Here is a 16848-nt window from a genome sequence, read left to right as displayed (position 1 = left end):
TAAATTTATGAAAGATGGCACATATTAAGTACAGAGGATACATTTCTGACTTACGACGTTTGCAGTCATGGCCACTCCAGCCAGGAGGACATGTGCACTCTCCGGTAACATGGTGACACTGAGCATTGCTATTACAGCTGCACTGCAACAGGCAGTTTTGCCCGTAGTAACCATTTGGGCAGGCTGAAAAGAAATAGATAGATGGTATTTTTCACCCAGATATTAACTCAAGCATGGACTGTCATTTCAAATGAGACAGCAACAACTTCACTTGTTCTGCCCTCCTTCTGCCTTCTGAATCGGGTATTAACCAAACACAGAAAATAAAAACAAAAATGAGTGAAATATCAGCAGTTTATATACTAAGAGAGCAGGACCTAATAAAGCCTAATCCCATACATTGGGAGTCACTCAACTGACTTAGTGGAGTTGCTTCATAAACTTCATAGCATGTCCAACAAATCAGTTAGTTCATGGAACTATGGAAAGGGAACCTCTTGCTGAAGCGGGGAATGCACAAGCCCAAACCATGAATTATGAATGTCAGTGATATTCATGGCCAAAGTTGAATGACATATTTAATAGTAGGAGTTGGGACAATGCTCTCCCTAAGAGGGTGACGTGGAGCTGGAGTGGGCCCAAAGGGGCCTGTTGTTCGGTGGCAGCCCTTACTTCTGGTAGATCCCCAAGATCCATGCAGGATATAGGGAGGGGTCAATCCCCACATTCTTCTGTAGGGCTGGAGGGGCAAACTCAACTCCCAGTGGAAGAATATAGGGGGCCGCTATAATCCCCCACTCCCTCTTTAAGTGTTTCAGTTGCAACTGAAGTCCTCTGTTTAGTCACAGAACCAGTACATCATAGGCAGCACCGCTACAACGTCTCCCATACTATCCGGCCAAACTGCTCAAATTCAATTCTGGACTGAATCATTTTGGGGTAGATTGTAGCCTATTTTGCCCATGATCTCACAACTGAGGGAGCCAACTAAATGCCAAGTGTGCCTATTGATGCCATATGGTAGCAGTTTTGTGATGTGGCCACCTATCCATCAGGGCTTGGAGTGAGACTTTCCTTCAAGACCAACATAAACTACATTTGAATTGGTGACCAGAAGTCAAAGGCTGTGTTACCTTATGGCTGAGATTTTCAAAAGACCATAAGGAAGCTAGATACCCAACTCTCATTGGAAATCAGCTTATTTTACTTTTAGTGCAGTCAGGCACTGAGCACTTTCTCTCTGCCTAGAATATTGCCATACAGTAGGTCTGATGATTCCATGATTATTTGGTGCAGCTGTTTAGCTCATCACTTGGATTCCTCTCTAATCTCTCTCTGTCTGGCAAACACCATAAATCCATCCTGGTCAATTTGTAATGCATTTGAAACTTTGATCAGCATATCCTAATACAGCAAAAATATCTTATAAAATAGACAGAAGGTAAAAATCAATGCTCAGACTGATTTCTCTATTGACTTTCTTTTTATTGACCAGTGCAGTTTGATGACTTACGTAGGTAACAGGATTTCCCAGTGTATCCCAGAGGGCAGTCACAGATTCCAGTCTCTTTGTTACACTTCCCTCCATTTTCACAGGTCTCGCAGAAGAACTGACAGTCTACTCCCCACAGACCATCAGGGCAATCTATACGAAACAAGAAAGAAGAGCTCTGAACCATTTGTTATCTCAAGACAGTTGCAGATTTCAGCTGTTACCGAAGGGAATTTAAAAAATAAATAAAGTTGAGTTGGAAAGAGAATTATCTCTATGGATCGACAGCTCTTCCGTAACAAAACCCCCAAAGAAATCAACACAATATTGTATTGCAGCCCTTTGAGAAAACATCTGAACAGAGACACAGAGGCTCACTTCCAACTTCCATCACAAAAGGCCTATATTTCTGTGTGGTTTGCAATACAATAATGTTGCGATTGGTTTGGCTGTATCTGAAGAGTGGGTTGCACAGCACAGAAGAGGAAAAGGAGAACCTCAATTAGAAGAGAGATTTTTTGGGGGGGTGTTGGGAAACAGCCACAGACTATAGAATTACACTCTACATGTACAGCAGCAATGGGGCCAGAGTCAGAAAGGAAAGAGCGAGGTAGGGATCCGAGCTTTAGGAAAAGAGCAGGGTGTTCATGTGTGGGATTTGGTTTGGGCTGATTTCTAATTTCCAATTTTCTCTTCTTGATGGATAGGAATGACACTCCACTGACCTCTGACCTACTCCTTCAGTGAACATCTGTGAAGCATCAGGAATCCAAGCAGGGGTACACAAATCTCAGAATTACACATATTATTGGTCTGGGGAAGTCCATCAGAAAATGAGAAATGGGAATGTGTGTGAAAGAATCAGTTATAACAGCAGTTCTCTGCACTACCATACGGCTTTCCATCTGAGGATATCAAAGTGCTTTACCAATATTAATGCCCAGCACCTCTGTGAGATATATCATTATCCTCATTTTATGAGGTGGACCTGGAGGCACACAAGATAGTCGATGACTGGGATGGGAGCAGAACCCAGATTTCTCAGCTCCTTATCCTTTCGTTAACCATAGGCCATATTTTTTTATTTATGAGGCAGCAAGTCAGCGGTCCCAGTTGTGTGGATAGATGTCCTCAACACGAGGGCAACAGCCAAGGCCTGAGGTAAGAAGTGGAAGCAGGGTTTTCTATGACTGTTCCCTGTGGCAGCAGCTTCATGTTCTTGCCCCTTCACCATCCCTATGCCTTGTTTCTCCCTTCCTCCCACCACTGAAGTTATTTCCCCTTCTTCCCCATGCTATTACTCCCTCACCTGTTTCCCCCACCCTTTCCCTTACTGGTTTCTGGATGGCTAAGGGGGATACCCAGGCCCTCTTTCCATATTGTCTCTGAGCTCTGCACTTGTTCCCTGCTGCTCCCTCAGCAGCTGCAGGAGCAGCAGACATGAACCAGGCAGGAGGCACTGCGTACTCAGCAGCACAGACCTGCTGACAGCTTGAGTCTAGTACAACTGCCCTGATGTCCCTGTCTAGCACCAGCCCTGCCCCTTACACAAATCACCATTACAACTGGCACCTCTATTGGCAGTCTTAGCAGAGACAATGGAATGAATGGGTAGGGTGACTGAACTAACTCCTACCGCCAGGGCCAGCTCCAAGTTTTTTGACGCCCCAAGCAAAAAAATTTTCCTCCCCCCGGCCCCGCCCCAACTCTGCCCCTTCCCCGCCCCATTCCAACCCCTTCCCCAAATCCCAGGCCCCGCTTCCTCCCCTGGGTGCGCTGCATTTCCCCTCCAACCCCTCCCTCCCAGGCAAGCAGGTGGCAGTGGAGCGGAGGTGAGCTTGGGGGGTTGAACGGTTCCTCTGCCCCTCCCCCAGGGTTACTTCCTGTGGCCCTCCCCATGCCCCCCACCGCTGCAGCTCACCTCTGCTCCGCCTGCTCCCCAGAGCATGCCGCCACTGCTCCGCTTCTCCCCCCTCCCTCCCAGGCTTGCCGCAAAACAGCTGATTCGCGCGGCAAGCCTGGGAGGGAGGGGGGAGAAGCGGAGCGGCGGCACGCTCGGGGGAGCAGGTGGCAGTGGAGCGGAGGTGAGCTGGGGGGGGGCGGTTCCTCTGCCCCCCCCAGGGTTACTTCCTGCGGCCCTCCCCACGCCCCCCACCGCTGCAGCTCACTTCCGCTCAGGGCCGGCTCCCAGCTTTTTGCACCCCAAGCAGAAAAAAAAGGAGCCGGAGTGCCGCCCCTTAGAAAGTGCCGCCCCATGCACATGCTTGGAGCACTGGTGCCTAGAGCCGGCCCTGCCTACCGCTTTGGAGTGGATTCCATGGAGTTTGGATGAAGTCCACGTGGATACATGAGCTTGTTCATTCTGCAGATAGAAGGTGTTACCTTGTTCCAGTTTTTATGGAGACTAGAATTATTTAACTTCTTCCCAGTCTCCCCATTCCAACTCCGCAAAGGATAAGGTTTGGAGTTCTCTGCACAATGATCTATCCAAGCATTAAGCATACCTTGATCACATGCAGCACCTGTTCTGCCAGCAGGGCACATGCAGTGTCCAGTCTTTGAGTCGCATAGTGCTCCTACACAGCCACAGCTCTGCCTGCAGTTCACACCAAACTTCCCTGGGCTACAGGCTGTTCAAAAGAAGCCAGAGGACATGGAGTGTGGTTATCATAACAAAACATTCTGAAGTGTTAGAAAACATCAGCAACAGCAATTTTAATCTAGGTAGCACTGCTATAGAGTGATCTATTTTAGTGCCAGTGTCTCAGTGATTTGTGATCTTTAATTAACTGTGCAATAAAACTCTGGAAAATCTACGCCTGAAGCTTTAAAAGGAAATATTAAGTTACTTGGAGCCATTATAAGTATTCTTAACGATCCTCAATCTTTTATCCTCATTTTAGGTGGCAGGCAGGATGATCCTGCACTTCCTTCCAATTGTCCATCTCTGGAAGGATGTCATTGGACAGAGAACCAGCCTCTTGTTCAGGGACTAAAATGAGCGGCTACATTATTTGTTTATATTTTCCACTCATTTCCCATACCAGTGGGAGTCTGTAGGCTTTAGCTGATTCAATATATTCAGCACTTATTGCATTTCAAATGAAAGGAGGAACAGAATCTCCACTTCACTTCTCCAAGCTCTGTGCTCTTTCCTATACCCATAATCTGCCACAGATCTAACATTCACTCCCAGTCTAGAAAGTCGGAAAGTGGCTCTCTCCAGGTCTGATGGTCGATTATGCTGCCTAGATGCCCTAGTACCTGAGCCAATCACCACCATCATACACCAGAGGTCAAATTTACCACTGGCATCAGTATACACAACTACAATTGGCTTCAATGGCTACAATTGGCATGCCTACTTGTGTCAGTAACAATTTAGCATACTACCTAGAATTTTGGTATCTGAACTTGGGTTTCCCAGGGCTGAATTTCTCAATCCACTTTTACACCTCCCTTTGAAATATGCATCCAGGTACCTACATAAATGGCACCTTTCTCCATGGAAACCTGGTGGGCACATATGCTTGCAGTCTCCAGTCTCCTGGTCACATAAAGCATCAACAGGACAGTTGCACTTCAGCTTACAGCCAGCTCCATAAAAGCTAGGCGTACACTCTGAAAAATTTGAGTGCACAAAGAACGTATGTTAGAACAAGGAGTCGCTGAGAAAATTGAAACAAGAGTCGCTAGATAATTTGGCAGAAAAGATATTTGACATAGAAATGCAAACATTAAAAGGAAATATAATTGATAATCTAGCTGTGTTCACTATTGCATAAATTTAAACATTTACATTAAACACAGAAGGGGTCATTACACATGGGATGCCCTCCAAACACCATCCAAAATACACAGTCACATACTGGATAAGGACATGTTTAAATACAGATTTCAATGTCAGCCTAAGATTAGCACAGCAGAGGGTTTTCATAACAGTAGAACAGAACAAAAGAGTCAAAGGGACAATTTCTGCTCTGTGATACTCCCATGCATCACTTACTGACATCAGTGGGAGTTTTGTGCATACAATCAAGGGCAGAATACAGTCCTAATTTCCTGTCACTTAACCAGTGCAGCAGTTCAGTAGAGTTGCAAGTGGTGTGCGAGGAGAATTTGACCCTCAGAGTACACTTTCCACTACATTCTGTCTCACTGTATAGTGCCTATACAATGGGGCTCTAATCCATGATTGGGGCCTCCAGAATTACTACATTAAAAACAAATAATTATAGTAGTAACAACAACAACAACAACAACAGACCTAGCTGATACCACAGAACAAAGCACACAAATTGCTTGAATTCATGAGAAACAGCTGCTGAAAGTGCCTGTATAATTTAGTCTACTTATTCTCTTGATGCTATTACTTCTGATACCCGAAAACGCTTGCCTTCATATGCTCTTCTGCTTGGGTGCCTTTGTACAGAGTTCAGAGGTGGAAGAATGGGGATATTTGATTAGATCCTTAGCCAAGAGGACTACGGATATTTAATAGCTATCACTATTATTATTCCCCACCCACCCCATCAAAATACTACCAGTTGCTCTATGGCATAAGAATTCAAGGGGGAATGTGAAGCAAGTATCTTTATTGCATTACTGCATTAACTGTCACAGACGATTATGAAGACACTCAAATGTGACTGTAGAATACAGTTTCCTTTGCACTATCCACAAAAACTACAAAGGGAGAAATTAAAAAGCTGCAAAACTGATCTAGTAGCACACTGTCACAATCATTCACAAAAAGTTCAGCTGCCTCAAAATACAGCTTGGGGCTCTAAAATCACTGTCTGTGTAAAAAAACCCTGGGGTAAAATCTTGACCCTATTGAAGTCAATAGCAAAACTCCTATTATCTTCAATTATGTCAGGTTTCCATCCCAAGTGCCAGTTGCTCAGGTTAAAACAGCTGGGCAGATTCTACCCTCATTTATACTCCTGCAACCTCAGTGAAGCCAAATGTCCACTTGGCTCCGCAGTAGGAAAAATACAGAGAAACAACTGGCAGACTACATTAGAGTTTGGTGCAATGCAAGACTGCATGTGAGAGGAGCAATGAGATGTAATAAAGAGAAACAGGACTTTCCAGAAAGAAGAGGATCAGTGGTAGATTATACCTTTCTGGCACTTGTTCCCTTGATAACCTGGTTTGCAGGTGCAAACACCATTTCTGGCATTGCATACCAGAGTGTTCTCCTTGACACACTGACATTCTTCTGAACAGCCAGCTCCAAAGGCCCACTTGGGACAAGCTGCAACCAGATGAAATGGAATTGTTAATTTTGCAATTACACATGACTTCTTTTAGAATGTCTACACACAGATCTGCAGAGAGTGCTATCACTGTACTTCTGAGCAAATATATACATACACAAGCACTCAGGTGTGTACACATGAGCATGTGTGTGTGTAAAATACAGTTTACATAATTCTTGTATTAACAAACTCGTTTTATTTTGGGCAATGTGAAGTGAATGTAATAATCAGAAATGTTCAAAAGTAGAGCTAGTTGCAATCTTTTGAACAAAACTTATTTTGGGTCAAAAATGAATGTTTTAATGAAAAAGTACTGATAATTTCCCCCCATTTTTCTATTTAAAAAAACCCCAGAAACTTTACATGACAAAAATAGCCTGTTTGTTTTTCATTTTTCATTCTCTCACTTGGCAGTCTTTATTTTCACTGTATCAGAGGGGTAGCCTTGTTAGTCTGGATCTGTAAAAAGCAACAAAGAGTCCTGTGGCACCTTATAGACTAACAGATGTATTGGAGCATAAGCTTTCGTGGGTGAATACCCACTTTGTCAGACATTGGTCTTCTTCACCTTCAGTAATTGGTCATCTTCTCTTTTCACATCTGTTCTGTTATCATTAGCGTTCTCTTTCTTCTTCACATGTGTTCCATCACCGTATTTCTCTACTTTTTTTTTTATTTTCAGTTGTTAAGTCTTAATTATTTTGTGTTTGTTCAGCTCTCAGCCATTGGAACTTTCTTTCTTTTCTGAGTTCAGCTTAGGGTGACCAGACAGCAAATGTGAAAAATCGGGACAGGGAGTTGGGGGGGGAAATAGGAGCCTATATAAGAAAAAGACCCAAAAATCGGGACTGTCCCTATAAAATCGGGACATCTGGTCACCCTAGTTCAGCTGTTGGTCACTGTACCTTTCACCTTTATTGTTTTTGACTGTTGGTTACTCTGCCTCTCTTCTCCTTCCAGTGCTCAGTCATTGGGCCCCTCTTCTTTCCCTGTGGTCAGTCACTGGTCTTTGTTCTTTGGGAGTTTGGTTTTTTGGGGGTTGAAGAACCAGTTTTGTTTGGTCAATGTAGTGATGAGGTAAGATAAAAAAGGCAGTTTCAAAAAAAGAAAACCCTTTATTTTAGTACAATTCTTATTTTGAAAATGAAAAAAAAATCACAAAAGATTTGAAATGCAAAAAATGGTTCTGTTTTAAATACCAATAGATGAAAATAATTCTGAAATATTGAAAGTTCTCAAGAAATATTTTTTGGTTTTCTACCATCTCTAGTTCTAGCTCCAGACAAACCCCAGCCCTACCCCACCAGCCAGCCCTGACCCATGGCCCAACCCTAACTCTGGCCTTCCAGATAACCCTGACCTTGATACTAACCCTGCCCAGGGGCCACCGGCCAGCCCCAACCCTAAACCTAGTCACCAGATGGCACTAACCCTAACTCAGATTTGTACATGACCTGGTACCAACCCTATCCCTAGCCTTGGGCCATCCACCAATCCCAATCCCAAGCCCAACCCCAACCTGAGTCAGGCCCCACAATCTAGCCCCAACCTTAACCTTAGTCAGGCCCATGACCTGGCCCAAATCTAACAGTATCCCAGGAATACTAACTCTAATCCATTATTTGACCCAGCCTGAACCTAAACCTAACCACATACCTGCTCCAACACTAAATCTAGCCCTAGCCTTTACCCATGATCTGGTCCCAGCTCTAAGTGTAAAGATCAGTGAAAATTACACAACACTTCCATGGGCTTGTTAAACATTATCTGCTGTTATATGCCCTGAATTAGCAAGGCACTTAAGCACGAGCCAAACTTAAGCACATTGGGCTATACATTGTTACATAACCTGTTGAATTACATCCTTGTAGAAATGTGTTGAGAGACTTTTTACTCCTAATGAGCCCTGCATGTTTTAAATAAATAGTTTAGAAAAATCATTGAGACTTACTTAGATGGCAGAAGCGACCATATAACCCTGGGTCACACAGACAGGCTCCATAGAGTCTATGGCAATAGCCATTGTTGGCACAGTTACATTTCTTGTTACAGTTCTTCCCAAAGAATCCCTTTGGACAGCCTAGAGGGTGTACAAATAAACACAGCAATTGATGGGCAATACAGTACCAAGCTTTTGCTATAAAATACCACGCCAGCTTCTCTTGGCATACTTTCTACAGCAAATCTATTGAGGAAAAAGGATGGTCTTCTGGTTAAGATACTGGACTGGGATTTGGGAGATCTGGGTCTGATACCTGGCTCTGCCACAGTCTTCCTATTTGACTTTGGAAAAGTCACTTAATTTCTTTGTGCCTCAGTTTGCCATCCCTAAAATGGAGATATCATCTTCTCTCTCCCACCCTTTGCCTGTCCTATTATTTAGATAGCAAGCTTTTCCCTAGAGCAATGGGGACCTCACTTGTGACCCTTAAGATCTACCACAGTACAAATAAATAAAAATAAGAATAATGGCAAATCACAAGACTCCCAGGCAGCAGTTGTACATAATTAAACAACAGAAATCATACCATCCTCACAAATCTGTCCATTAATTCCCGGTGGGCAGTGACATTGTCCTGTTACATGGTCGCATGAGCCTCCATTCTGACACTTACAAATGCTATTACAATCTTTCCCATAAGTCCCAGGAGAGCAAGCTGCAAAGAAAGCAGAGGAGATGAATGGGCTACATAATCTCTTCACTGCATTAGAAGCAAAGTGAAATAATGCTTCAGTCATCAGAATGACACCGAGCAATTAAAGCACCGCTTTGGTCAAGCAACCCACAAATGATGCCATGTCACTCTCGTTTCCATATACAATAATATCTGTCTCCATGGAGGTTATTGAAAAATGACAGCCGAAGTAACAAAACTCAAATATCTGATGGGAAATGTGTCTTTTAGCTAAATGCAATCCCGGGCATCTTAAAAAAAAAAAGCCACGCCTGGGGTTTAACTCCCACTGACTATAAATGAGAGTTACCAGGCTCAAAAGTTTTGAAAATTTGGAGGTAATTATTTAGAAGACATATTGCTGCTATTATGTTAGATTCGCTGATGTTCCAGAGACATTTTATATCGTTCAAAGGTCGATAATACATACAGCAGCCGACTCCCTTTGGTAAAGCTGTGATTGTTCTAGCAAAAAACAATTTTTGTAAAAGAGCAGAGCTCCATTATTTTCAGTTTGAGTTGGGTAAATACAGTTGCTGGGATTATCTTCAGTAACTGACTTAATTGACATTTTATCAACACACATTAAGAAACCTGAGATTCAGCATTAATTTTCATCCAGTTTTCTTTCATTCATTATTATGGAAATTTAGCTCCTCATTTGCCCAACTATTAGCTTCCCTAAAAACTGTGATCTATGCTGGTATTAAAAAAGAGAAAGGGAGAAAATTTTTTTGATATTCATAGAGGGCCAAATCCTGTATTTTCCATTGATCCATACAGGGCAAATTATCATTACCAACATTGCCTTCAGTGGGATGAGGATTTGGCCAATAACCCAGTTCCACAATTCTGTATTCTTTTTAAAGATAGAAAAAAATTCCATTGGATTAAATACATGAAAATCCTTTGTAAGTATATTATTTGTAAAGGGCAGTAGAGAGCATGGGTCCTGCCTCACACAGTTTACAGTTTATGCCTGAGCAACTTTATTACATTATGAATATAGGTAAAACATCCCAATTTGAGAGCCAAAAGACACCACAGTGGCTTACGAACTCTAGCTATGATGCATAGCAAAACTAGAAACTATCACAGTTTAATCTTTTTTGTTCTCATTCCATCACGGCGCCCCAGTCCATGCTAATCAAACTCGCAGCTGATCAATCCTAGGAACCCGCCCCACTGTCATTAGGATTGCAAAATTTTCTCTCTTCCAATAACTTGCTGTCACTTTGTTCTTTCTCTATGACACCATTATGGGTCCATAAGAACCACCACAATGTGAAAACTCCATTGATGAAAGCACAAGCTCTGACTGGCTTTACATAGATAAAGAAAATATGTAGGGTACATCAAGAAATGAGCATTCTACCTATCCATTTGGTTTCTCCTCATCCCTATGCACCTACCCTGACAGAGCATGAAAGTTCTTTTACCAGGAGGCAGAGACAAGAAAAAAAAGAGAATCTCTTGTAACATCACTTCCATATAAAGGCCACTGGCTTATCAACCAGGTTCAGTTAGAGAATTCTGAGCATTAAAAACTCTGCTACTAAAAAACAACTCCCATATAGTATGGTAAATAAACAAGAAAATTCATAAAAATAGTCACAAGTCCACCAACACAATAAAAGACTGGGATAGCTTGTCTGGGCTACCATAAAGGGACACCTGGACAAACCATATTTACTTTCTGCATCAACCCAAACAGCAGTACTCTCTGCCAAAAGAGATCTTTGGAAAAAAGCCAAGAGAGTGATGGACTACAGCATAGACCCCCTGCAGCACATTAGTATTTTGGGGACAGTGTATAAAATGAATGGGACTTGATATAAAACAAACACATAAAGAATGGTTACTCACCTTTCATATATGTTGTTCTTCAAGATTTGTTGTATATGTTCATTACACCAGGGGTGTGCATGTCTTGTGCACTGGTGCTGGAGAGTTTCTGCTAGCCCTAGAAAAAATAGTAGGGGTGGCCATGCTAGGCAGCCCCGTCTGTGTCCTAGTGCTCTGAGCTGAGGGTATAAAGGGCAGATGCACCCTGCTCACCCTTCAGATCCTTGGTACTGGATTCTTAGATTAAAGGCTCTGATGTGTTGTGGAAGGAGGGTGAGTCACATAATGGACGTATGCAACATATCTTGGTGAACAAGAGTTATGAAAAGCAATTAACCATTCTCTCTTCTTTGAGTGATTGCATATGTCCATTACACTAAGTGACTCTCAAGCAGTTTCAATGGAAGCGGTGCTAGGAGTTTCATCAGAAGAGGAACTGCAGAACTGCTTTCCTTACATTAGCATCTTCCCTTGATGCAGTAATAATTGCGTAATATCTAGCAAAGGTGTAGACTGTGGACCACGTTGCCGCTCTGAAAATGTCCACAACTGGGACATTACTCACAAATGCCATGGATGTTCAGTGAGCTGAATGTGCAGACAACTTTTCCAGAGGGGTAACACCCTTGGCACTGTAACACATGACAATACAGTTAGTGATCCACTTGGACAGCTGTTGGGCTGTTACAGGTTGCCCCCTCATTTGTTCTGTATAGGACATGAATACAGACTTCCAGCCGATTGCTGGTACCAGGCAAAGGGGCTTCACTTCTCAGGGTCCGGTTTGTGTAATATAGCAAAGATAATGATCTAGACTCATAGGCATGCCCCATGGAACTCAGTAGGGCCAATGATGGAGCTGGTACAGTACAGGAGATATTCCTCAGCTGTGTAGGCCTCCGGGCTGGTTGGTACTGAGATAGGTCTTTTTCCAGTTGTGGTCATGGGTGATGGCTCCAGCACCTACTATGAGGAAGCAGGCAGCCTCAACGTGTCTGGCTTGGGAACCAGAATCAATGGCTCTGCCCTGATCGAGCCAGTAGGGAGTGGTACCAGGAAGGTCTCTCCCTTTGGTACCAGAGTGGCAAGCCTGTGAGGTCAATCCTGAACCAAGGACCTTGACTATGTGGAAGCCATCCCCTTGTTTGGCTTGGGAGCCTGAGAGGGCTCTGAGCACTTATGTCTCTTCCAAGAGTGTCTTGACTAAGGGCATGGCTACACTGGAAACTTCAAAGCGCTGTTGCAGGAATGCTCCCGCGGCAGCGCTTTGAAGAGCGAGTGTGGTCGCGCGTGAGTGCTGAGAGAGAGCTCTCCCAGCACTTCTGGTAATCCACCTCCATAAGGGGATTAGCTCCCAGCGCACGGAGCCTGTCCACACTAGCACTTTAAAGCGCTCAGACTTGCTGCGCTCAGGCGGGTGATTTTTCACCCCTGAGCCAGCTAGTTAGAGCGCTATAGAAGAAAGAAAGAAAGAAAGAAAGAAAGGCAGGCTTGAGGACACAAAAATGAGTACCACTAACAAGCAAAAAATACTAACTGCCCATTCCCAGAGGAACGACAGAGTGCTTTAACCACAGACCATGGATTGTAAGAAGAATCTGAAGGTTGGGCAGGGGGGTTCTGCCCTTTATACCCTGATCTTGGAGCATGAGGAGCACCTGGGTGCAGGCCTATGGGTACCTATGGGCACCGCTAAGGAAAACTCTCTGGTACTGGTGCACCAAGTGCACAACGCTTGCTGTAATGGACATATGCAATTACTCGAAGGCAAACAAGGGATATTGTACTGATTGCACTTTACTGGACTGGATGTGGCAATACTTCATAATTCTAAGTTTCCTGATGCATAATTCAGGGTCCCTCTTTTATATTTTAGGCTTAATGTGCCACATAGGACATGGGGGCCTATCAGGTTAAGTTGTTGCTGTATCTGCCTCACCTGTAATTAAATGTTGCAAATGCGATCTTTCAATGGGGCAGTTCTATTCCTTAAACAGCTTTTCAGCTCAAAAGCAAAGAGCAGACTGTTTCTGCTTCTTATGGATTTGCCAGGCCAGTGCTATAGGGCAAGGACCCATTAACTGTAGGATGTTGTCCAAATATACAGTACTTACTTTCATTACATATAGGTCCAGTCCACCCAGGTGAACAGATGCAGCCACTGTTTTCACTGTTACATTTGCCTCCATTTATACAGTCATCACAGCTCAGGCTACAATCATTGCCAAAGGTGTTCTCCAGGCAAACTGAAATGGAAAAGCACAGAAGGCTCAGTGAGCACAGGAACATGCTCCTTCGACTAATAAGCTTTAACTTGTTCACTATCATTCCAAACACACAGTGTAAAGAAGGAAATCCATGGAGCATTGTCAACCTAAAGAAAGCAGCATTGGTGTTGTTGATGGATCTTCCCATATGTCAACGTGTTTTGTCTTGACAAGAAGAGTCCTCAAGTTTAAACATGATGGGCTTTTGCTGGCAGGGCATTCTTGGTGAAGGGCTCTCAACACTGGAAATCAGCTCCACCACTGCCCAACCAGAGTCCAAGTCTGTTGCTCTTCAGGATATGATGTAAGCCCCGGAGATGCTGGATGAGGTCCTGAAGTTCCCCTCTTAAAATTCTGTAGCCTAACAAAGGAAAGTTGGGCTCCCTGTCTCTCATCCCTCATGATACTGTAAATCCCTGCCAGAGAGGTCTTAAGAAAATACTTCTGAAGAGCAAATATTTTTGTTTTTAGGAGGATTGGATCGCATCAACTACCACCTCTTTTCAACAGCATTTCTTGAGAGAGGATATCCATTGCCACCTCTCCAAACCTCTCTTTTCACATTATAGCAGCTGGAAGCTGTCTTATATATTATCAATATACTCACAATATATTCCAAGAGCAAAGTTTAAATTATTCTAGGAAAGTTTATCATCTCTTTTTTTGTTTGTGATTATAAGTAAGCATTTTATTTACATGAAAATGTATTTGTTTTTCTAACTCTCTCTCTCTCTCTGTGTCACACACATACACACCCCCTTCAAATCCACACACACTTGCAAGTACAAGCTTGCCCTCTACATAGTGTTTATCATAGGCTGAGGGTAAAAAACTTGCCCCTGGTTGAAATATCTGCTTTATATTACTAGCATATCCATTTAATCAGCCTGTCCTCTCAGGTTTGAGGGATATGACAAGAGTCTTTTTTGGAAGGGGATTTCGATGAGTGTTTAAAATGAAGTTGGCAGGATCCTTCAGCTAATATTAAGTCAGTGTTGCTTGTTTTTCATCTGTTATTTTATATGTAAGGCCAGATTTTCTAAGCCAATCAATACCCAACAGCTTCCATTGAGGAACTTGAGTAGGTGGTCAGATTTTCAAACATGTTCAGAATTCAGGAGCTGCCTCTGAGAACAATTTTGAAAAATCAGACCTAAATATCCGTATGCAAAGTGCCATTGAAAAGGTTACCGTGTTTACTTTAAAAATGTAGTAAAAGCCACTAGACCTATAGTACAGTCTAACAGCTTGCAACAGGACATGTTTTGACAGGCTGTTTTGTTAAAATATAGAGCACAGCACAAAAAGACTTTTAAAACTAGGAATAAATAATTTTATATTTGAGAATTTTAAAAAATTGTAAACTTTAAAAGATATTTTCTTTCTTCTATCACTGCCACCTTTAAGGTATTAGAGCAGCCAATCTTGGCACCCTACATCAGCCTTGGGAAAAGTGCAGCAGCTCAGATACCAAGTTACAACCCCCTAAAAAGACATAGGTTCAATAGTGGAAAAAAACACCAACACTGGGCAATCAATATTAGACTTTGGTGCCTATGCTGTTAATTTTTCATGTGGCTATATTGCTTGTCAGTCTCACAATAACTTGCTATGGATGATTGGCTGTTGCTTTACTCTTTCTTCTAGTGTATCTGCTTTCTGTTTAAATGCAAGTTAAACATCACATCATTTTTGGAAGTTTTATCTTTTTTTTTTTATAAATAAAACTTAATTGTTTGATTAAAGCCAGGACTAGCCCCTGAATTCTGGCTGTGGAACAAAGTCCCTCTGAAGTGTAATTAGACATTGCAATTACAAAAATGATACCATACCAAAAAAAAAATTGTTCTCTCACTATGAGCAAGTAATGCATCCACCAAAAAGAAAGCATAGTGCTTTTGAGTCTATATTATAATGACCAAGCCTTCTTATTTGGCTGGAACAACATGGATGTTGAGTCTCAGGTAACTTTCAGGTTGGATACACACTTGTTCAGGCAAATACATGGCATGGCATGTGTACGTTTCTATGGTTACACACACACTGACTATTCAAGTTTATGACCAGATCAATACCATCATTCCTTCCAGATACACTGCACAAAATATTCAGCCGTTACATTTCTTTATCTAGATTTTCTGTGAGGCTGAAACTGTGAGCAGCACTGCGGAGAATATTGCCCCTTTCTGAGGTAGCAGTCAGGGCTATTGGCAATCGTGTTTCCCCCATAGCCATTCTGACTGAAGCCACCCTCAGCCTTCAGAATGATTCAGGGAGCCTGTCTTTGGCTAGCACACTTCCTTCCAACATCCTCTGAAGGCAACTCCCTCCCCTCCCCCCAGAATTTGGCCCTCTGTCTTTTTGTCTGGCCTCATGTCAGCTCCAGTCTTCCTGGCTCTGTTCATTCTCCCCTCAAGATCTCTTTCCCACCCTAGAGAATCTCCACCCTTCACAAAGCTGCTGGCTATGGCCACCATGTGTTTTCTCTCCTAAAAATTACAATCTTTTAATTTACTTACCAACTTTACGCATGAGAGTGAGTTCTCCTCGTACATCTTTGTCCTCATCCTCATAGAAGGCGCCAAGTGCAGCAGCATAATGAAGCAGCTGAGGAGGTCTTCTGAACCGAAGACCTGGAATCCTAGCGATCTCCAGTTTCTCTTCTTCCTCCTCCTCCAGCTCATCATCATCTAGTGCTAAGAACACAGAGCCAGCTTCAGAGCTTCATCTTACCACTCCGGAGTTCAGTCCTCCTTTTACAGCTTTTTGTGCGTTAGATTTTTCAAGTCAGACCGATATTATTTAAAATGTACAGTACATAAAATAGTCACACTTGATCTGTTTTATTATTCATATTAATGGAGTACATATTAGCAGAAAAAAGAGAGGAAAGAACAACTGAGCCTCATCTAAAACCCTAGATCTAAACTCTGAATCTGGGGTTGGACAAGCCTGCAGCTCAAACCAACAGTATCTCTATGGGTATGTCTACATTGCAATCAAAGTGTGACTGCAGTCCGTTAGACATACCCAAACTAGCTTTGATCTAGTTAGTTTGAATAACAATAGCCGTAAAGCTGGGGAAGCATGGGCAGCAGCACAAGCTTGCCCCTTAAGGACATATGCAGGGCTCTGGGAGGGCTTGTACAGATCATTCTGCTGCCTGTGCTGCTGTGGCTTCACTGCTATTCTTACTTGAGCTAACTAGATTAAAGGTAGCTTGGATCTGACTCAGGGCCGGCTCCAGCTTTTTTGCCGCCCCAAGCGGCTGGGGGGGGGGGGATTGGGCTACCGTCAAAGTGCTG

At 43.1% G+C, this 16848-nt stretch overlaps 1 protein-coding gene across 1 annotated transcript in view; it reads right to left on the bottom strand.

Annotated features, from left to right (window-relative positions):
- LOC112103668 (multiple epidermal growth factor-like domains protein 6) overlaps positions 1–16848 on the bottom strand; it is a 262481-nt gene that overhangs the window by 45042 nt on the left and 200591 nt on the right. Inside the window, exons 13-21 of the mRNA XM_026650034.1 lie at positions 16063–16239; positions 13391–13522; positions 9285–9413; positions 8708–8836; positions 6618–6752; positions 4979–5113; positions 3997–4122; positions 1514–1645; positions 55–183 (exon numbers count right to left, since the gene is read on the bottom strand). Coding sequence (XP_026505819.1) covers positions 55–183; positions 1514–1645; positions 3997–4122; positions 4979–5113; positions 6618–6752; positions 8708–8836; positions 9285–9413; positions 13391–13522; positions 16063–16239 — 1224 coding nt within the window. The remainder of the gene's footprint in view (positions 1–54; positions 184–1513; positions 1646–3996; positions 4123–4978; positions 5114–6617; positions 6753–8707; positions 8837–9284; positions 9414–13390; positions 13523–16062; positions 16240–16848) is intronic.

The sequence above is a fragment of the Terrapene carolina genome, unplaced genomic scaffold, assembly GCF_002925995.2.
Source record: "Terrapene carolina triunguis isolate 2854851 unplaced genomic scaffold, T_m_triunguis-2.0 Scaffold88, whole genome shotgun sequence".
Lineage (NCBI taxonomy): Eukaryota > Metazoa > Chordata > Testudines > Emydidae > Terrapene > Terrapene triunguis.
Note: the sequence above shows the minus strand (reverse complement) of the source record. Positions and strands in the feature narration are given on the sequence as shown.